Source organism: Bactrocera dorsalis, chromosome 3 (genome assembly GCF_023373825.1).
Source record: "Bactrocera dorsalis isolate Fly_Bdor chromosome 3, ASM2337382v1, whole genome shotgun sequence".
NCBI lineage: Eukaryota > Metazoa > Arthropoda > Insecta > Diptera > Tephritidae > Bactrocera > Bactrocera dorsalis.
In genome coordinates, this window is record NC_064305.1 from 72,152,163 (window position 1) to 72,173,276 (window position 21,114).

At 35.1% G+C, this 21,114-nt stretch overlaps 1 protein-coding gene across 2 annotated transcripts in view; it reads right to left on the reverse strand.

Moving 5' to 3' along the window:
• Positions 1–21,114, reverse strand: part of LOC105227319 (semaphorin-2A) — a 237,932-nt gene that overhangs the window by 22,873 nt on the left and 193,945 nt on the right. The window contains exons 5-9 of one of the 2 annotated variants that reach the window (XM_049452246.1): positions 13,153–13,221; positions 12,392–12,496; positions 6,525–6,662; positions 5,418–5,550; positions 3,550–3,906 (exon numbers count right to left, since the gene is read on the reverse strand). In XM_049452246.1, the coding sequence (XP_049308203.1) occupies positions 3,550–3,906; positions 5,418–5,550; positions 6,525–6,662; positions 12,392–12,496; positions 13,153–13,221 (802 nt within the window). Of the gene's footprint in view, positions 1–3,549; positions 3,907–5,417; positions 5,551–6,524; positions 6,663–12,391; positions 12,500–13,152; positions 13,222–21,114 lie in introns of both variants that reach the window. The other variant, XM_049452245.1, reaches the window with a different exon arrangement.

The window sequence follows — 21,114 nt, forward strand, 5'->3', positions numbered from 1 at the left end:
GTACTCATCACTAATTCGAATGCGAAATTGTACAAGTCGGTGGAAGTTAACAGAATTATCTAGAATCATTTCCGGATAAACAATACTTTTTTTGATATTGTGGTATCGTTTTGTGTTAAAATTTTTTTTATAAATTTGCTAAATTCTAAATATTTTTTTATATGGTATGTTAAAAAAATGCCAAAAACAATCACTTTTGTGTAATTTTACTCCAAAACTCATATCATTTTATATGTTCCTCATGTATTTAATTACTACGCTCTCCCATCAGATTTACGTTCTTTATAAAAGCGTTCTCTGATATTAATGTATACCGTTTTTTTTTTCTTTATATAACTTGTCTAAATCTTATTACTAGCCTTATCATATTCTGCTGCATATTTTTAGTTGCAAAAATGAACTAAAACAAAAATAAATTTAAGCTTTCATCATTCTCCTTCCATATTCTAGCTAATCCATAATCCCTTTCCAATTCTTTCTACCATTTACTGCATTGGAAGTTCCGCTATTTCAGTTGCTTTCTAGCGAACGTAGTGTACGGTTTATTTCTAACGTTTATCCTGTGCAGTTTGTATTTTTATAAGTTAATTTATGATTTGTGTGTTAAATAAAGTGCAAATTAGTGTAAAAATGTGTAAAGTTGTTTTCTCTTTTGTAAATAAGTGCTTTTGTGTGCAGTTTTGTTCTAAGTGTTCTGAAAAATGTCAATACAGTGTGTAGTGTTAGTGAAGTGAAATGATGTGCAGCCGGCAGCAGAGCTGCGCTGCCCTGCGCAAAGACAATTCGCAAATCAGCGACACAGAGAGCGAGCAGCAGAGTTTCATTACTCTCGCGTGCATGTGCATAGGGAAGTGAGCAAAGAAATGGGTGAGTCAGATGATTTGATTTTTTAAATGAAAATTGCTTATAATAAAGGGTGATGAAATAGTTAATATTAATAATAAATAAATATTTTGCGTATACATACATATATAAAGTAATGAAGTAGTTTATTGATAAAATAGTTCAAAAAAAAGCAGATTATATGAATATTACTATTATATTAAAAAGAAAAATATATTTACTTTAAAAATAAATAAAAATCATACAAATAAATTTAAATAAAGGAATTCAATCAATCAATAATAAATGAAGCAAGTATCAAGTGTTGCAGATTTAATTTAATTATATATTCAAAATGTGCTTTGGAAAGAATGAAGGAGTTTTTTTAAGAATAATTTAGCTTTTATGTTTGTGTTTCAATTGAAGTATGTTACCTATCTCCCGGTTAAGTTATAATGTTTTGTGTAACATCTATGACTAGTTGGTACAAAATTAAGGTAATTGCTTTTTTTTGAAGCGATATAACATTTGAGTACTGCACGTTTTTCCAAATTTTTTATATGCAAATATGCCAAATATGTGGAATTTCTTTGCTATTGGTTACAAGTTGGTGGTTTAAAACCTGAATGGTAGCAATGATAAAAAAATTTTCAAAATGAATTTGCATGTTCATTTGTCTTTTCTTAAGCGATTACATGGTTTCCTCGGGTAAAAACATAATAATTTCAACAATTTTTTTTAATATGAAAAATGAAATATTTTATCAGAATTTTTTATTGTTACAATTATGTACTATTAACAAAGAAATTCTGAAATTTTTGGGAAAAAATATTTTAAACTCGGCCATTGCGATGCCATTTCCTGTGACTTCGGAAAAAATGCGCCCGCGTTGAATTGGATAACTCCTACAGGATCATCCAAAGTGAAAATACGATTTTGAAATCGAGCAATATTTTTTAGATGTCTTTCAATGACTTGCATAAAAATTTAAAAAATTTTTTTAAAGCGTTATATCCACTTATGAATTTCAAAATGTCCATTTTTTAATGTATGGATTTTACATATACATATCTGAGACTATTCTCTCAAAATTTTAAGTTTATTCATAAGGATGTTTCTGAGCGATCGACCAGGCACCCAAATTTTTAAACGCGATTTTCTCGTAACGCTGTTTTTTCAGAGCAAAATATCTCCTAAACCGATTAAGTCCAGATTTTCACAAGTTTTTTTAGATGTGATATTATACGAGTATATAATTTTGAATTTTTAAACGTCTCGGAATTACTGTTATGAATAAAAGCATTTTTTGGTAGTCGCCAATTTGTCAAAAATTATAGTAATAATAATTTTGTTTTGGTTTAACGACTGAAGATAATATTAAACAGAAAGATCTCCTTCCTCTGAGTCCCTTTTTCCGGAGAGCGGCTACGGGTTCAAGGGAATCCGAAACACATATTTTCTAAAACCGAAAATATTTATGTAATTTTGAAGTTTCATCAGTTCCATGTTCAATTGATCTTAGTGCAAGACATTGGCTTATAGCGTCTATATCCAAACCTACACACTTTAGGTCTTTCCAAAAAAACTTGAACCACTTTGAACCTGGTTGTGGCTATAAAAAAAAAATAATAAAAGAAATCAGGCGAAATTTAAGAGCGAGATCTGGAGCCTATTCTGTAACTCGATTCGAAAAAAAAATTACTCGAATTCGGATTTTTATATTCTGTAACTCGATTTTCGGATTTTCAAGTAAATTTTCGAATAAAACATTCGTTAGCTTTTGAGTTGTAGAAAGCAAAAACGAAATTTTTTCTGGCACAGAGTGGTACAATTTTCACATAATTATAAAGTAGATCCGAATTTCGAATAGAATGCATTTACGAATCGAGATACAGAATAGGAGCCCTGGTCCTATATTACAGAGCTTATTGTTCTTGATTTTTTATTAATGTTCCTATATGCCGAATTCATAAATCCAATTTTAATCTAATAAACTAATACCATATACATATGATTTTTATTAAGTCTCAAGATATCAATATCAATATATCACAACATCTATCACTTAAATTTTCAATTTGCTTTTCTGACATTTCGCGTTTGAAAATCTTCAGCTAAACTTCACTAACGTGACGGAGTATTTTTAATTTCAATAAAAAAATATCATCTCACACGCCTTAAATTTATCTCCAATACCTTTTTAATTCGCTTAGGAATCCTATCAATTCTCCTAATGCAATTTCAGCCAGATATAAACTTGAGTATATATGATACCAAATTCCTTTGTGTGTATATACATATGTACATACATACATATGTATGCATACGAATGCCTTAATATTGGCAGTCAGAGCGCGGTACATATCCATATACGCTTTCTTACCTCTAAATCCAGCAAACATATAAACATTTATACACACACACAGGCACTCAAACAAGCATACGCTTGAGCGCACAGCTCGCCGACGCTATCAATTCAAGCGCACTGGAAAGGCAGGAATAATTGCCGGTGCAATAAATCTAAGCGTACACAGAAAAAATATCAAAAAAAAAACAACGAAATTGCAAATAAAAAACTTCACGGATACGAGCATGTGAAAAACGAAAGATTGCTGTCGGCAACAGACACCGCATTTGCGCCACTCCCACCACACATTCGCATCATACGCTGTTTTTTTTTTGCACCTCCCATTACCACCCACTCCCCTTAACTATAGCGCCACTCACCTTCGAAGGCCGCATTGATGTCGCGTATGTCGTAGCTGCACACCGCCGAGCCGACAATGCCGTGTGTGTTCGTCGTGAAGGTGGCATAGAATTTGGTGTCATCGTTTGGCATTTTATAAACCGATTGTATTTCATTGAAGTAAAATGGAAATTCGCTGGAGATGCTGCAATTGATGCGTGCCTTCAGGTAGGTCGCCCAATTTTGGCTGATCATATATTTGCCGCCACGATCGTTCTTACAGACACGTGCGATGCGTGAGTAGATCGCCTTGCCGCAATTGATGTACTCGACAGCGTGTTCGCGGAAAAAGAAGTAGACATATTCGCCCACATCGAAGGATCCAACGAAATTGGGTTCTAAATGAGAGAGAGAAGTAAGAAATTTTATGTGAGAAAGTTATAATAAGTGGAAGATAGTCTTTTAAATTTCTAAACATGTGCTTTTCTTTCATATAATGACTTTATAATTCAATTATTTGTTTTCTTCAGACATATTATATGATTCAATTCTCTATATCAAGCTTTATCCTACATTAAGTGTATTCCCGTTCAATTTCCGAATATAAAATTTAACCAATTTCATACTCAAATGATCCGTTTTGAAAAATATCGTAGCTTTCTCCCATTTTATATAACCGATTTTTCTATAGCGAGCAAGATATATAAACTATCCAATGTCTCTATATCGCTTTGGAGTCTATACAAAAGTAATCGCTAATGTATATCTAAGCCTATTTTCACAATAAAAAATATACGTAGGAATAATCTCTTCTATGATTACTTATGATCGTAGGACGTTTATTGCTTTACGCTATCGGAAAAACATATATTATAACGAATTCAAAGGATAACCAGTTTTACTGCAAATATATGGTACATATGTATATTCTTCCTGAAAGCCTTTTATACCTTACTTTTTGGTGATATTTTCTTTTGAACATTAAAAGATAAGTACCAGAAAATTTATAAGGTCGACTATACATACATCGATAGAAAGTTTAATAGCCCATTGGAGTGTAATATATTTGCCATACAAAAAAGATATCCACTTCGATAATATTCTTTTAAGAACTGAAAACTTACTTAAAAAGATTCTACAATATAAAATTTGGCGTTAGTAACATAATAATACATAAAAATAGTAACATTAACCGTTTGAGAAGTACGAGGTTTTGTGACAAAGCAAATGAAATTTGTAGTTCGAAGTAGCTTTCGCCAAAAAATATGCAGTAACAGTATGTAGTAACATTATGAGGCGCAGATTTTTAGATAAATTCTATAAAAATAATTATTTTTGTATAGCCGTGAACTTAACCGCTAATGCTGTATAAGTTCCAAGAAATAGTTCCCCTTAATATTCTGTATTATTTAGTTATGTACCGAAAGCGAAAGCCGTGAATCATAATTTTTCTATATATCTATAATACATAACTGACTATACCACGTTCGATTGTATGGAAAGCCGGACAATTTTTGTGTGAAGTAAACCTGACCTGTAGTCTTTTTGAATGACCTACTTCATCTGTGCCAACATTTTTATATAAATCAAAACAAAACATACATTCTTCAAACCTTAACCATACCTTATGGCTTCTTCAAATTTGTGCTAATATCTTCTTCAATTCTTAACCATTTCTTCTTCCTCTTTAAATTTTTACTATTTCTTTAAACCTTCACACCTTGCCACACCATTTTACTGCCAATGATAATGGTCTAGTAAATTACGGCAACACCTAATGCCATCTATTCAACTATAACTTCTAACCCATTAAACAGTAAACTAAGAAGCTAAAAAAAAAAAATAAACGCTAAAAAGAACGAATAAATATACATTTTCAATATATATACAAAGTTATATTTATACTCACTATCAAGCCATTTGGAATCATATTTCACGGTGCGTTTGAAATTGTGCTCCTTCCGACCGGATGTGAAATTATACAAATCCGAACGGAATATAACCGAATCAGCCTTGGTAAATTCAGCATTTGTGCCGGAATACTGCAAACGTAGACGAGAGCGAGCGGGAAAGTGGTAAGGGGAAGAGACGCAAGCGAGCAAGCAGAAAAAACAGGCGCATTAGTGCTAATACAATAATAGTTTAAGCAAAAAAAAAAAAACACAAAAAATCTAATAAAATTCAAAGGAAAAAGGTTGAAAGAAAATGCGCGGAATGCTGTCGTCGACGACTTGGCCCACGCCGGTGTCAGGGCCAGGCAGTAAAGTGTAAAATTAGCGCGCCATTTTGGCAGAATTCGAACTCGAATTCGCCATTGCGGCCATGTCAATAGTATTATTGTGCTTTAGCTGATTTTATTTTCACAGAATTTGCCGCTTTTCAATGCTTTCTTTGCTGATTACACTGCTTTTGTTCCTTGAACGTGTCGTGGTAGTCATGGCCACGACAGTAGCGGTGTTGTTGGTAGAAAAGAAAGTTGGTCGGTGAAAAAAGTTGGTTGATAGGAAAGAAAGTTGGTTCGGTTGGCTTTCTACCTTTTGCACTTCCGTTCTTTGTGGGCGTATAATTTAATTCGCTCGTACATTTCTTGACACATTTTAAAATCGTGCGGTGCGGTGCGTTGCGACGGGCTATGCGCCGGAAATGGCGGCCATTGCCGCAGCTGTAAAGGACATGGCCAAAGCCGCATTTTGTGTTGGCCTTCTTTAGCAAATTTTATTACACAATTGACATTTTTTTCTTTTCACATTTTTTCTTTGCGCCACTTTTCGTGGTTTTCTTTACTTACGCTTCCACTTTAATGGCATTTTCGTAAATTTTATTGTTGTTGGCATTAAAGTTGGCTGGTAATAAGCGCGCATACAGCATACCATACATACATACCAGCAGTAACCTACAGCATGTTTGTTGTACTTACAAAAAGAACTACACACATTTTTTTGGCTCCCAATTTCGCAGCTTCTTATTTTCTTTCTACCTTTTTCCTCCGTTATTTTATTTCTTTGCCTTAACTTACCAGTGCTGGTAATCCGAAGGCATTGCCTTTCTCCACATAAACTGCTGTGGAGTTATCGGCGGGATCGTAGGGACACTTGCCAATGCCTAAACCGATGCCCGGCACGTATTCCGATCTGGGTAAATGTGTTAAGTTCGCCTGCGGGCCAAATAATATGGATAAATATACGTGCGTGTATGGAGCGCCATATCGTCGTCAGCAATTTCAACGTTGTTGAGTTGTTGTCGTTGAGTTTTGGTGAAGGCATTCAACCAGCAGCACAACACATCGGCAATGAAAAACAAAGTAAACGCATTAGTTGGTGTAAGGAATACAAATAGACGTAAAGGTGGCGAAAAGGTAAACACTCGTTTGCGTTGTTTTGCTGAAAGTTCGGTTGTTCTTGTTGTTGTTTTTTGTTGTATTTTTACTTATTTCCTTAACTGCTTGTGGAAATTAGAGGTTAACGCAACTGACAGTGGCAATTACGCATTGATGAGGGATGGTTTATATGCAGAATAACAAGGTTGGGGGAGGGTCCTGGAAAAATATCAGCTCGACCTAAATTTAGGAGTGTTATAAGCAGACATTTTTATTATCAATTGCACCTATTAAAATTTCTTTAACATTTTATTAAAGTTTTTTGCTCATTTGATTGGTAGGGCTCAATAGATCTTGCTTAAAGAAGCAATCTTACTATAATTATATGAATTAACCTATTGAGACCAAGCTTAAAAAATATATTTATATCCTGAACAGAGTATATTTAATTAGCCACGTAGTTTTTAACATCCAGAAGAAATCATCGGAACACTATCCGATATATGTATATGTACATAACTATCAGCGTGACGAACTGAGCTGACTTAGCCATATCCGTCTATCACGCGGTAGTCGCTTAGTTTTTGAGTTTTCGCTCTGAAGTTTTGCACACAAAATTTTCTTCCTGAGAAGAATACCTGATATCGAACCGCTATAGCATATAGCTGCCCTACGAACTGAACTTTCAAAATTAAGTTCTTTTATGGGAAAATTGAAATGAAATGAAATTTTACAAAAATTATTACCCAAAGCAACGCTGTAATATCTGAAGAAATTTTCTCGATCGCTCCACTATATCATTTAGCTGCCATACAAACTGAGCTATCAAAATAAAGTTCTTGTAAGAAAAGTTCTTTATTCTTGTCTAAGCTGATTGGGTTGTACCTATTTAAAGTTTGTTAATGTAATGTACCGCTGAAGCACCCTAGAACAGCTATCTGTAGAATGGGAACGAGTTGCTGCTCCCCTATCCTTTTGTATTCTACTACTAGATAGCTGGTTTTCATAGAAGCTTGACTGGGCCACCATTGGTATATGCGTAGTCTCAAAAGCCTTTCGGCCCAGGGTCGATAGCAAGAGATCTAGTCATCTCTTTGCCTTCAGTAAAGCTAACATTTCACTAGTTGTTGGCTTTTAAAAGACCATTGCTCTATTGACGTCCACGCAGTAAGTTTGGCAATCCTACCAGACGTCATCCGCAGAAACTGTATAGAAGAAGTTGAAGTGGAAACAACTTAACACTTCTTTCTTCATTGTCCCTCGTTTAGGAGGTCAAGACTTAAACACTTGGGAGCGTATACCTTCAGACATGCCACCGAGCTGGCGAGAACGGAAAATAAACGCCTGTGAAAATTTGTATTAGCTACTAAGCCTTTTGCTAAATTATAAGTTCGAACACAGGAGTTCTTCTTTTCTATGGACTACATATAGCAGTCCACGTGCGATCTTTCATCAGCCATCTAACCTAACCTAATCTAAGCGCGTGCAAAGCAATTAGAACAAGCGCAATTTTTAGGCCAGTCTATGATTTTCAAAAAATCGATTACTCTTGTTTGGCTGGAAGTACACTTTATAGTCCTAAAAACATTATTTAATTGGTATGTATAATAGTAGAAAATCAAATTTTCGTATGCCTAAACCGATGTATTTTCGAAGCCACTCTGTGGTTCAAATAAAACTTTAAAGAGTTGTGCTCAAAAATGCACCTTCGAAATGGGACCACGATGCCATTCGAAGATTAGCTAGCGTAAACATTTGGATAATACCTCAATATTAACTATCGATCCACCATGTTTCACGATTTTTTGTATATCGTGGGTTTAACTCTTGTAGTGGTGGTCGCCTGACATAGGGTCCATTAAAATTGGATTCATCACTTCATTCCACTAGATTCCAGGACTTAATCTTATTATTCTTAATGTTCTGTTTTGATGCGTTTAGGAAGTTTCCCAGGACTGTCTGTGCTGATACACGTACACTATGCTAATACAATATCTCATTTGTGCTCTAATTTCGCTTGACGTCAAAAACGAAAGGTGAATTCGCTCATCCGTACTATTTGTCTATCGTCGTTGGGTGTTGTTTTTGTCCATTTTTTACAAAGCAAATTTTCAAAGGTTTTACATATATTTCTTTACCCTTTCTCTAGAATAACACAAATATTCCGCTATTTTCGCAATATGTTTATACTTTTTTATGAAATTTCTTTCAATTTGAGTTGGGTGTTTAGGGGTGTTTACTTTTGTCCATCGTTTAGAAAACGTTCAAAAAATATATTTTTTTACCAAGATTTAAGAAAGTCTTAAAGAGACAAATTTGTTTGTTTTTTCTTACTCAGAATAAATAGTCAAGCTTAGAACGTATTTAAGGGCTCTAGACTTGCCTAACTCCTCAATTTAGAAACCACTTCTGAACAGCTCTTCACCAGGAAATGTTCGAGAATTTTAGCTTAGGTAACAGATAGCATAATAAATGTTAACCATTTTTAACAACACATGGATCCAGCATAACTTTCTAATAGCTAAAAAGATTCATTGCATGGCATTTAAACTGCTGAAGGGATGCTTTCATGATATGCTAGTTGTGTTGGCCATCCAATTAAAAGTGGTTCTTAAAGTGGTTGCCAAATCGGTTCTATGTCACAGGTTAAACTGGTTACATTGGAAAATATTTTGCAGTAAATCGGCCTCTCTTGGAATATTTTAAGGTTTTCTTAAATTTTTTTTTTTCTTAAGCTTGCAAATGTACGTCGTTGGCAATATTATATACTCAATAATACTAATTTCAATAACCTTGACGAAGCTTCTTGTTTAAACCGGTGAAAATGTTTCCAAGAGAGTTCTACGTTTCTTGCTTTGAAAAATTATATTTTATTCAACAAGTCTCTGCACTTTCTAAATTTCTTCTCTACTTTAAACAAAAATTTAAAATGAAAATTTCCAAAAACAATTTTAAAATAAATTTATAACTCTTGAAAAAATTTTAGAAATTCCACAATGAAATTTGCACCATTCCACAAATAGCTGAGCGCATACCGAATCGTTTTTGCTATAAATTAAGCAACTAAAACTGTTACGAATTCACAGATTTTCATTACACACATGTGTACCGATGTATGTGTGAATTAAGCTAAGGAGCATTAAATAAATTTCCTCAACGCAATTAAATCGAAGACATTTGCCACATAGTGACTTTAATTTAATGCTAAACATTGCCACGGTCCTGACCGCCCAACTAATCTTCGAGCTTTACACACACGCAAACAACACACACACATGTGCACTTATGTCGAAACTAGCGAAGTGTGAGAGCGTTGTATGCATATGTGTGTGTATTTGCGACCTTGCTTTGCGGCGCAACAAACTAATCCAGGTTTATTTGTGCTCATTTATTACACACACCACACACTGCTGCCCGAAATACGGTAACGAGTAGTTGTCCATACATATGTGTGTACATTTTCGATAAGCATGGCGGGCTTGTTTGATAAGCGGCAAGTATGTATGAGCAGCGGGAGCGGTGTGTGTGTGTTAGCATTTTCGACCGCACCGCATATTAGTTTGCCAACAAAACGGCCAAAAGCGCACATGCCACTGCGGCAACAATGCCAAACAAATGAAATCAATGTACAAATGTACCCCGACAATGCCACGTACCGTTAGCTAAATACCTACAAGTGCCTCTGTGTAAACGTATGGTTGTTGACAAATATATTGGGCAGTTGTGGCTACACAAAGTCAACTGCTAGCGCCATAAAATAACAACAAAGCGCCTGGCCTAAATTGTATGCGATTCCCTACATTCCTCTAGATATATATACATATGTATGTGTATATTATTGGTACACAACAACAAAAACAACCAAACAATGTCAAACAAGTGGATTCTTAAATTGCTCAGTTATATATATTTAAGCATACTTATAACTAAATAGATACTATATACATACTTATTTATGTACATATACATTCTATATTAGGGTGGATCAAAAAAAAATATTTTTTGTCTGGAAAATAGGTTCTTAGACTCCTTTATAAAAATATCTACAAGTAAGAAATCTTAACTGTAACGGCAAAATATCCTCTTAAAGATTTTTTACTTTTTTTCTTAAAAAAATTTTGAAAAAATGGGCGTGGCCTCGCCCTCTAATGTATATATCTCCCAAACCACTTAAGTTACAACAATCGAATTCGTCTGGTGCAATTATTATCAGAACTTCTACAGGCAGTACGAAAGTTCATGAAATCGGTTGATAACCCCGCCCACTCTCCATATAACGGTACTGTTAAAAAATACTAAAAGCGCATTAAATCAAAAACGATATATGACAGAGATATTAACTTTTAACTCAGTGGTGGTGACTGAAGGGACTTTATACTACTCGATGTCAAAACCGGACGGTGGGCGTGGAACCGCTTACTTTTAGGTGAAATCTCATATCTCGATACCCGTCGAACCGATTTTAACCAAATTTGGTGCATTATATTCTTATGTCATTTGTATCTTACATTGTGAAAATGTGTGAAATCGGTCAACAACCACGTCTACTTCCTATATAAAACAATTTTAAATTCCATTAGAAACGTTCACTTTTCAGTATACAAATCAAGAATCAGTTAATATATCAAAATACAAATTCGCAAGAATAGTGCTTTTGAGATGTGTCTCCTTACGACTAAAAATTTTCTAAAGGGAACCAATACTGTTCAAGTTCTAAGGTACCGAATAAGGGGAACACAGTATCTATAGTTGAGTTTTTACCGAAAATATCGGTCAATGTGTGAGATTTATAATTGAAATTCAGTGATAATTATTTCCTGGCAATGGTATATCTGTGTGTCAAAAATGGGTTGAATCCGGTCAATACTTCCTTGAACCCCATTTACTTAATACAGCGATATTCTAACTTCCAGTTGACTTTATACCGTATATATAGTATGTACATACTTATATAGGCCAATATGTGAGTTACCTCAATACAATTGAGTGAATGTGGTTTTCTTATGACGGTACATGTTTGTGTTCAGAGTGGAAAAAGTCGGGTGAAAACTCGCCCTTGACTCCATATGACTAAAAAGGCCTTATGTACCTAAAGGTACTTCCTTGGCTTTATCCCTTGCAAATAGTGTGAAATGTTGGGTTATACCCGAACTAAGATTCTTCCTTAGCTGTTTTTAATTGTTTTTTGTTATTTCTCTGAATTTTGAAGAGGGATATCTCATTAACGCTTATCTACTATATCGAAAAATATTATGAGAAATCTAAAAGAAATTTTTGTAGAGCATTCAATTCTAATCTATGCAAGGAGTTATCTTTTCAAGTAGTTGGAAGCGATATATGAATATCTGACGATAAGAAAAAATTAGAAAACTTCAAGGGAGAGGATCTTCCGCTTACAAATAGGAGCTCATATTTAGAGGGATTTTCGTACAGATGTTTAAGAGCCTATTTTTTTGAGTACCAAGCGAAAAAAATATTCTTTGTCTGACCCAGCATAACATATATACTATGTATACATATATACAACTATGCAGACAATTAATGTTTGGCCCATTATCTATACTCACATTTATCACGTAGTCCTTCGGATTGTGCGCATTCGTGCCGCACACATAGAGACGCGAGCCGGACTCCATCGGTTGTATGACGCGTATGTGATTGCGGCATTCCACCTTCTTGAAGAAAGTTGTCGTTCATGGGTGTGTGTGTGTTTGTCGTTGTTGTTGTTGTCCACATCATTTACAGTTGTTGTTGGTCATATTGTTTGTATTGTTTTTGTGTTTTACGTATTATTTTATTTTCGTTGCACCAAAAATGAAAGTTAAAGCACACACACAAAGCAAAGAAATTGTGAAAACAACAATAGCAAAAACACAAATAAAGTAGGAAAATATAACGTTTATGAATTATGCGGGGGGGAGAGAGAGAGAAAAAACACAATTGCATATTTGTTAAAAATTTCCAGTTAAATTTTAATTGCCAAAATGTGTGAAAAATTTATTGAATTGTTTTTGTTGTTAATTTTGAAAGTTTTTCAGTTTTTGTTTCATACACTTGTGTTCTTTTGTTTAGAGAGTTGTTATGTAAACTACATATGTAAGTGGTTAGTTGGGTAAATAAATAAATGTATGCAAATGTTGTTGTTTTATAATGGGTTTTATGTTTTACATGCGTTTGAAATTTAAATTGTTAACAATTTTAGGTTTTTTCGTGATAAAGGTCTACATTGTTATGTTTATTATATTTAATTATTTTATTTGTTTAGTTTTTTTGTATGGTTTCCGTTCATAGTATTAGTTTAAATGGTGTTTAGCATTCGTCAACATACCTCTCGTTTGCCTTTAGAAACACAACTGAGTATATCTGAACCGGATGGTTCCAATATGAGCACATCACGCTGCAAATAGAGAAGAGGTTGAAAGAGTTTATTAAATTTATTGCTAGGTTATTCTATAATTAAAAAAAAAATTGTGTGAAAGTTTAGTCTGACGTTTTAAATAAAGAAAAATCCACTTCATATAAGAGCAATCTGAAGCAATAACTCTTTTTCCTAAATAATATGTATATATCTTTAAAGAAATAACACAGGAAATTTAAATTTAATGGGGAATGTTTCTTATCATTCGAAAGAACATTTTTGGCATTTATTTTTTGAAGATTATCTCTTTTAAATTTTGGCCACGGCTACGTCTCAGATGGTTCATCTGTTGAGCGTAATTTTCTAATTTTCGATGACACGTTCAAGCATTTCGACTGTTAACTGGCGAATAACACCCGTGACATTTTGTTCCAAAGTTTGAATCGAAGCGGGATTGTCCGCATAGACTTTAGACCTTACATATCTTCTCATGAAAAATACTAACGGTGTGATTTCATACGATCTTGTTGGCCGATCGATCGGGCCAAAATGAGAAATTATCTGTTCACCGAAGTGTTCTTTCAATAAATCCATTGATTGATGCGATATGTGAACAGTGGCGCCGTGTTTTTAAACCAAGTGTCGCCGAGATCACGAGCTTAAATTTCAGGTATCAAATAGTCGATTATCACGGCGCGATATCGGTTGCCATTGACGGTTACGTTCTCACCGGCATCATTTTTGAAGAAATATGGACCGATGATTCCACCGGCCCATAAACCCCACCAAACCGTTGTTTTTTCTGAATGAAATGGCAGCTCTTGAATCTCTTCAGGTTGTTCTTTCCTCCAAATGCGGCAATTTTGCTTGTTGACATACTCATAAACAAAATTTGGTTTGCTTGGAAAGGTCGTGCGCCTTCAGTTTTTGCACAAGCTGTATTTAGTACGCTTTTGTCATTCCATACGGTGAACATTCATCGCAACAGCAGAGCGGCGATGTTAGCGTTTTCTGAAAATTGCAAGGTCAGTGGTCTAGCAAAACGGGACCCCGCTCACATCATAAAGGTACGAGGCGGATCTCCGTTGTCATCTTGGGCTCTAGCACTGGACCTCGCACAATTTGCTCGTCCACCACCTCCTATGCGTCTTCGAGATCCTTCTTGCCTAGAGTAGAAACCAGGATATCTCCTGAATACACAGTAAGCATATATGCTGTAGTGCTCAAAATCCAGTCAGACGCAGAATGTAAAAGTTGTACAGAAGAAAGTGAGGTGGAAACATCCAAGCACTATCTCCTCAATTGTCCAGTTTAACGTCGACTATCACAACAAATTTGTGAATGTTTCAAATCGCCTTTTCGATTAATGATTATTTTTATAATAAATTTGTTTAGAAGTTCTAGTACTACAAAGGACCAGCACTATAAGATAGCCAAGCAAGTTCTCTATGATGACGAACCATTTAATCTAACCTAAGCTATGTAAAATTCCACAGCAGCATTATAATCAAAGCAGTGATTACATATTAACGGCTGATCCGAGTGGAGGTACTTTATTCAATAGCTTTTTCTTCACAGATCATGCGTGAGTCATGTCAAACTGCCAGCGTTTACGAAAATTCACGTTCTGTAAGGACTCAACTTTTGGTCAACATAATTGGACTATTGATCATACTATTCGCATTACCATCACCCATCTTGAGACCCAGCATTCATTATTGAATAATATTCGACCGAATAGACCACGTCCAGCACGCAGTGTTGTCTACTCCTTTTAATGTAACTCTCCTTTTTATAGTGGTTGAATTGATCCTGCTTACGGCGCGTGTAAGCCAAATGTAGTTAATTTTTGGGAAGCCGGATGAATACCCTTATAATCAGTACACAGTCTAGAATTTAAGACTGTCTGATATTGTAAGTTAAAGTAAGAAAAACCAGGTCAAATCATACTAATGTCTATATCGAGTCATAAGTTCATATTTCAACCGTGATTTTTCTATTGTATACTTTAATACAAAGCAACTGACCTACCTTAGTACACTTGGCTTTAACGTTACTGAAATAATTTCCACGAATATAAGTATGAAATGTGAGCTTGTAGTCAATGTTCTGGAAGAGTGAGCATATCACAGCTGTTGCCTACATTTCTATTAAAGTATTACTTATTTACTATGCCAACCCACACTTTAGTAGCACATCTACGGCCTTATCCAAATCATACAAATATTTTTCTATAACTACAAATTCATATTATATGAAAATTCATAACGCACGTCTACTTAAAGCTGCATAAGCCAGCGTAGGGACAGACAGACGGACACTCGACACACTTTCTCATGTTGTGGTAGTCAATTCCGTTAGCCCATATATTGGCATGACTCAATAAAAACTGTTGTAGCCACACACGCGCAAAAAAAAATGTTTAACAAATATTATACAAAACATCAGGGTCTTAGCAGAACACGCACACTCATACATATACATATGTATGTGCGTAAGTCATGTGAATATGGACAGTCGTTACTTATTGTGTGTTTATTTAGCACTACTTGCATGCTTTCCTGTCTGCCATTCAGTATTTGAAGTCTGCCGCAACTTGGATGAGTGCCGCCTGTATATGTGTGTGTGTTTGTATAAAGGATATATACTTAGTGGAGCAGATACTCAAGTGCAATGGAGGATATCTTCTCGACGCTCGTACGCCCACTTCAATTCAGCACTTGAGCGTTAGTATCTCTACTAGCTCGCACTTATCGCGCGGCTTAATACCAAACTGCTGGAGCAGTGAAAGAAAAACTCGAACGGATGGACAAGGCAAAAAAAAACTTACAGAAATGAAAAAGTTGAGTGCTATCGAGGAGCAAGATGAAAGATGCAGCACACACATACACACGTACGCACATGCAGGCTAGATGTGTTGGAGCGTCTGCTGAGCTAAAGTAGTAAGAACTTGCAGTTAAAGACAGAGAGCATGGCAAAAACTGCAAGAACAAATTGTGCGAGGCACTGGCGCGTTGCAAAGCGAGTTAAGGAAAAAACTCAAACTGAAATGTGGCAAATGAAAAAGTAATAAAAGCTGAACTTGAACTAAAAACGGAAAAGGATATTGATAGTTGAAGACGAAGTCATTAGACTGTAGTGAGTGCACTCCTACACACATATATGAAGTTTTCCTTACACTTTTCTCGAAGCCAATATCCTCTTAGTACACTTTTTTTGCTCGTTTTTGCTACTTCTTCCCTCTGTTTTGCTTCTTCTTTCCTCTTTCTACTACTTCTCCCTCCATCAACATACATTTTCTTGCTCTGTCCTTTCAACTTCTTCTACTTCATCTCACTTTAAACTCCTGCTCGCTTACCCAAATGCGATAATGGTCCGTAATGGTGGGAAAAATATTGCCAACCGATTGGCGTCAGCGGCCAGTAACGCAGCTCAGAGACCAGCGTAGTCGATACACAAACAAAAAAATCGAAGAAATAAGTGTGGAAATGAGCAAATGAAATGGCGACTCAATTGGTCGGCAAGCAATCGAAAATGCATAGGCAGTCAAGCGCCAAGTAATAAGCGTTCAGCAAAGGAAGAAAGAAATCGGAAAAATCAGAAATCAGCAAACTCGAGGCAGCAGAAGCCACGTAATGAAAATGCACTGCAAAAGCAAAAACAACAGCAAACAAGTCTTAATATATAAAGCACAAATGTATAGATGTATTAAAGTATTAACGTGCGTTCGAGGCGACAGCTGGCAGCGCCGTTATTTGCAAGAGTTAAGAGGCCTACATACTTCCTGTGCCACTCCTGCTCCTCTGCGAGTAATTTCGGTCAGTTACTTAAACACACGAGTTTTCTTCCCTTCCGATTTTCTGCAACAATTTATATACATTAAAGCATCGATGGCCGTTGCAGGAGTGCGGTGAGTGAAGGGCAGGCACCGGCGTATGCAAATTCTGTGAACAAAATGCGAGAGCGAGAGCAAGAGCGGCATAAATAAATGCTGATGGGCGTAACCGTTGTAAGGTCGTAGCTTGTGTGCTTCCGGGCAATTTGTGCATTTTGCATTCAAATGCATTTGCACTTTGTACTTTTAAGCGTATTTTGTGGCATAAATTATGGCTTAAAGGTGTTTCTCGTTTTTTTTAATGCTGTTGGCCTCTCCGGGGCAAATGTAAATTTGATTACAAATTGTTGAAGGATAAGAGAAAATTTTAGTTTATGCTATTTTAGGTATATTGCAGGTTTTGTTGCACCATTGGCGCGCAAAAGATGAGAGAGAATATAGTATTATGTTATATAACTGAATTTTTGAATTCCAATTATGAATTATTATCAGTCAAATTTTGAAAACTTTCTGAAGAGAAGTTAAAAACAATAAAAACTTCGGTTTTTTGCTTTAGTGACTTAATCTAAATAGTTTCTTCGGGCAATACATCGTTGCCTAGGATTTAGTATCTCATACCAAATTTCGTAAAGATATCTCGTCAAATGAAAAAGCTTCCCATACAAGCAGTTTATTGGCATAGTTCAGTTTGTGTGGGAGATGTATGCTATGTTGGCCTTAAATCACAAACAAATAAATGAACAGCTTCTTGGGCAGAAAAAATGGGTTCAAATTTTCCGAACGATGTCTCAAAAACTTAGGGACTAGTTCGGATTTATGGCATGCAGGTCTTCTTCTTCTCGTTTTTGGGAATAAACTGCAGATATAGGCCAAATAGAAAGACCTAAAGATTAAAGATCGTACCCAATAGGCTACTAAATTATGTAGGAGGCTTTTTCTTTGCAAAGATACAACAATTTTTTTCACTCAAATATATGGCGGTTTGTGCTCATGAAAAAGTGTATTGCGCATATTTCTTCTTCATTACATTAATGTGAAGAAAGCCTTAGCCGAAAGTCTGCGTATTTTAATGGATGTTAAGGTGGCTGAGCGAACGTGTCAAGAGTGTTTTGCACAATTTGAAAGTAGTGATTTTGCCTTGGAAGACGAAGACCAGGTGAAAAAGTTTGAAGATGAGAAACTAAAAGTATTACTCCAACGAAATTTTTACGAAACAAAAGAAGAGCTGCTGTAATCTTTGGGAGTCGCTCAAACAGCCATTTCAAAGTGTTTTCGATCAGCAAGATATATTCATGGAAGTTAAGACCCATACGAATTGATGCTAAGAGACGTTGAAGGACGGCTCCGCATGTCCGAAATGCTGCTTGAATTCTACACAAAGAAGTTGCAAAGATGACCGCCTTGTTATGAGAAATGGATCCATTACAATAATACTAAACAGTCATACATATGTGATGGCCAGGTTTCGCCAGCCAAATGCATAACGCCAAGCTAATGCTTTGTATTTGGTGGTAGCAGAAAGAAAGTGCGGTAATTTGAGCCTCTAAAAAAGCACAAGCCATAAATGAGTAACGCAACCGACAACACTTCCCAAAATTGAAATGAACGGTAGACGAAAAACGCCTAGACACGAGGCAATAACTTTCGATCATAACAATTTTCCTCATGCTTAAAGACCGTTTAAGCCTATTTAAAAAATTTTGGCTGGGAAGTTTTGGCTTATCAGGCTTGTAGCCTGTACCTTGCTCTTTCTGCCTGCTATTTGTTCGAATTGATGCTAAATGCGCTCACTGAAATATATGTATCAGAAGAGGTGGTCATTCAGTCCTGCAGTTCGTTTCGGGTGAAATTGACAATATGCAGATACCAGTTTTTGAGATGACCCTTTCTTCTCGAGAAGCTGCTAATTTGACGGAACCAAATCACCTGAACGAACTTTTTTAAATTAAAATTTATTAGCAATTCAAGGGAAAAACTACTATTTAAATAAGTATTACCTTAAGCATGTTTTTCAATACATCATTAGTAAAAAAAAAAATAAAAAAATAATTTATTGAAAATTTTAAAAATTTCTTATTTAAAACTAGTTATATTTATGGTATATATATGGTTATATCTTAGCAGAACCAAAGTATTACTTATCAAGTTCATAAGCTAAGGCTGTAGTAATTATAATTAAATTATAACTTCCAGAAAAATTTAAATTTTAGATTGCATATGAAAAATATATTCATAAATGGTATTTTTTTAAATTTCAGCTTTTGACTGGTTCTTTTCCCAATAATTGATCGGTAAGTCATTTTTGTTATATTTATTAGATTTATACATACTTTTGCGAAAAATTAATTTGGGGATGTCATTTATCAGCCGAGATATTGCCATACATGTGTTTGTTAATTATATTCATCTCAATCAGATTGACTCTACGAAGTTTCAAAAGAATATCTCTAAGTTTATTATATAGCTTATGGAAAAGTCCACCCTTTCATACAAATAGCTGAAGCAAAAGTATCATACATATGTACTACAAATGTATAAAACACAAAATGTGGCATAATATTAATTTTTAAACTCAAATACCTGTCTTAATATTTGCTAATTTTTCGCAACTCACAGAACTTGCCATCATTGCCAACACTGAATAATTATTTTACTTTTATTTTTCCGTTTAGTCACCGAAGCAAAATCAATTTTCTTGCTTGCATAATAAAATTTTTAAAAACGTGCCGAACGAAAAATGAACAATAACAACAACAAATATAGAAAATGTATGCACGTAGCACAAGCAATAAATGGCATTTCCAAAGCGACTTTTTACCGGCACACATACTACTAAAGTAAGGAAAACAGCAAGAATAAATAAAAAGCGACCAAAGAGTGCCACAAATACAGGCGAAAATGCATATTCATTGCAAAAATGTAGTACACATTTTAAAAATACATACACAAATATATAAATATATATATATATATATATATATATGTATATATGCTTAGTAGCCTCAAAAGAAAAATTTCGATTTGCAATTTTGTATTTTGTATTCAATACGCTGCCGCTGGTGTCTGGTACCGCTAAGCACAAGTCGGGTAGCTAGCTCGCCCCCCACGCCCACATACCTAACTGCCGCGCCAAAGAACAACACAGCAATGATTTTCGTTTGTTGCTTTGCTGCTGCGCCGCATAGCCTTTAGAAATTTGGGGGTCAGGGTTGCGGGTAGCGCCAACGAAAAATCGAATTAAATAAACAAGCGTGTAACGTGAGCAAAATACTAAATGACATTTTAAATGGCGGCGCATTCAATAGCGTTCGAAGCTTTTACCAATCGCTTTATGCAACCATTTCATTTTATGTATGTATATGAGTACATTTTATATTAGTGTATGTGTGTATGGCAGCGCTTATACTTGTATTAGCAGAGTCGCTGCTCTTTCGAACTTTTTTTTTTGTTTTGGTCACACGCTTGTTATTTTAGCTGCTTTGTTGTTATTTTTCCATAAATTGTTGTTTAGCATTTTTCAATTGTTGCTTTTGCTGGTGCGCATTGCCGGTACGTGCCACTATGCATGGCAGTTAATTCAGCTGTGTATACTTGCATGTGTGTGTGTGTGTGTTTGTTGGAAATTGTAGCACGATTTGAATAAAGGAAAGTATTTATTGAATATTTGAATTTTTCTTTACACACACACACACACACATATATATACATAAAAATCGTATGCTTATGCAACCTTATAAAGTTAGTTTGTTGCTTGAAGCCTTGATCGAGATTACTCTTGCTTAACATAATACGATTTTTTCTTGGTAAATAAAGTTTATTTGTGGCATGAATGGGAGGAGAAGCATTTAAAGAATGTAGGCTAAATTCTTTAATAATTTAATCTTGGCAAAATAAATTATATATAGAACTGGTTTAAAAAATTTAAGTTTAGAGCTAAATCTAAAACTTTGATATACCCGAAATTCAAGTGAGAGATTAGACGAAAGTTAAAAATCAATAGACGCCTTTAAATCAACAGATAACTGCTTTCAAAGCCGACAACTGCAAAGCAATGGCAGCTGTCACGTTGATACAGTAAACTACAACAACAGCAAACG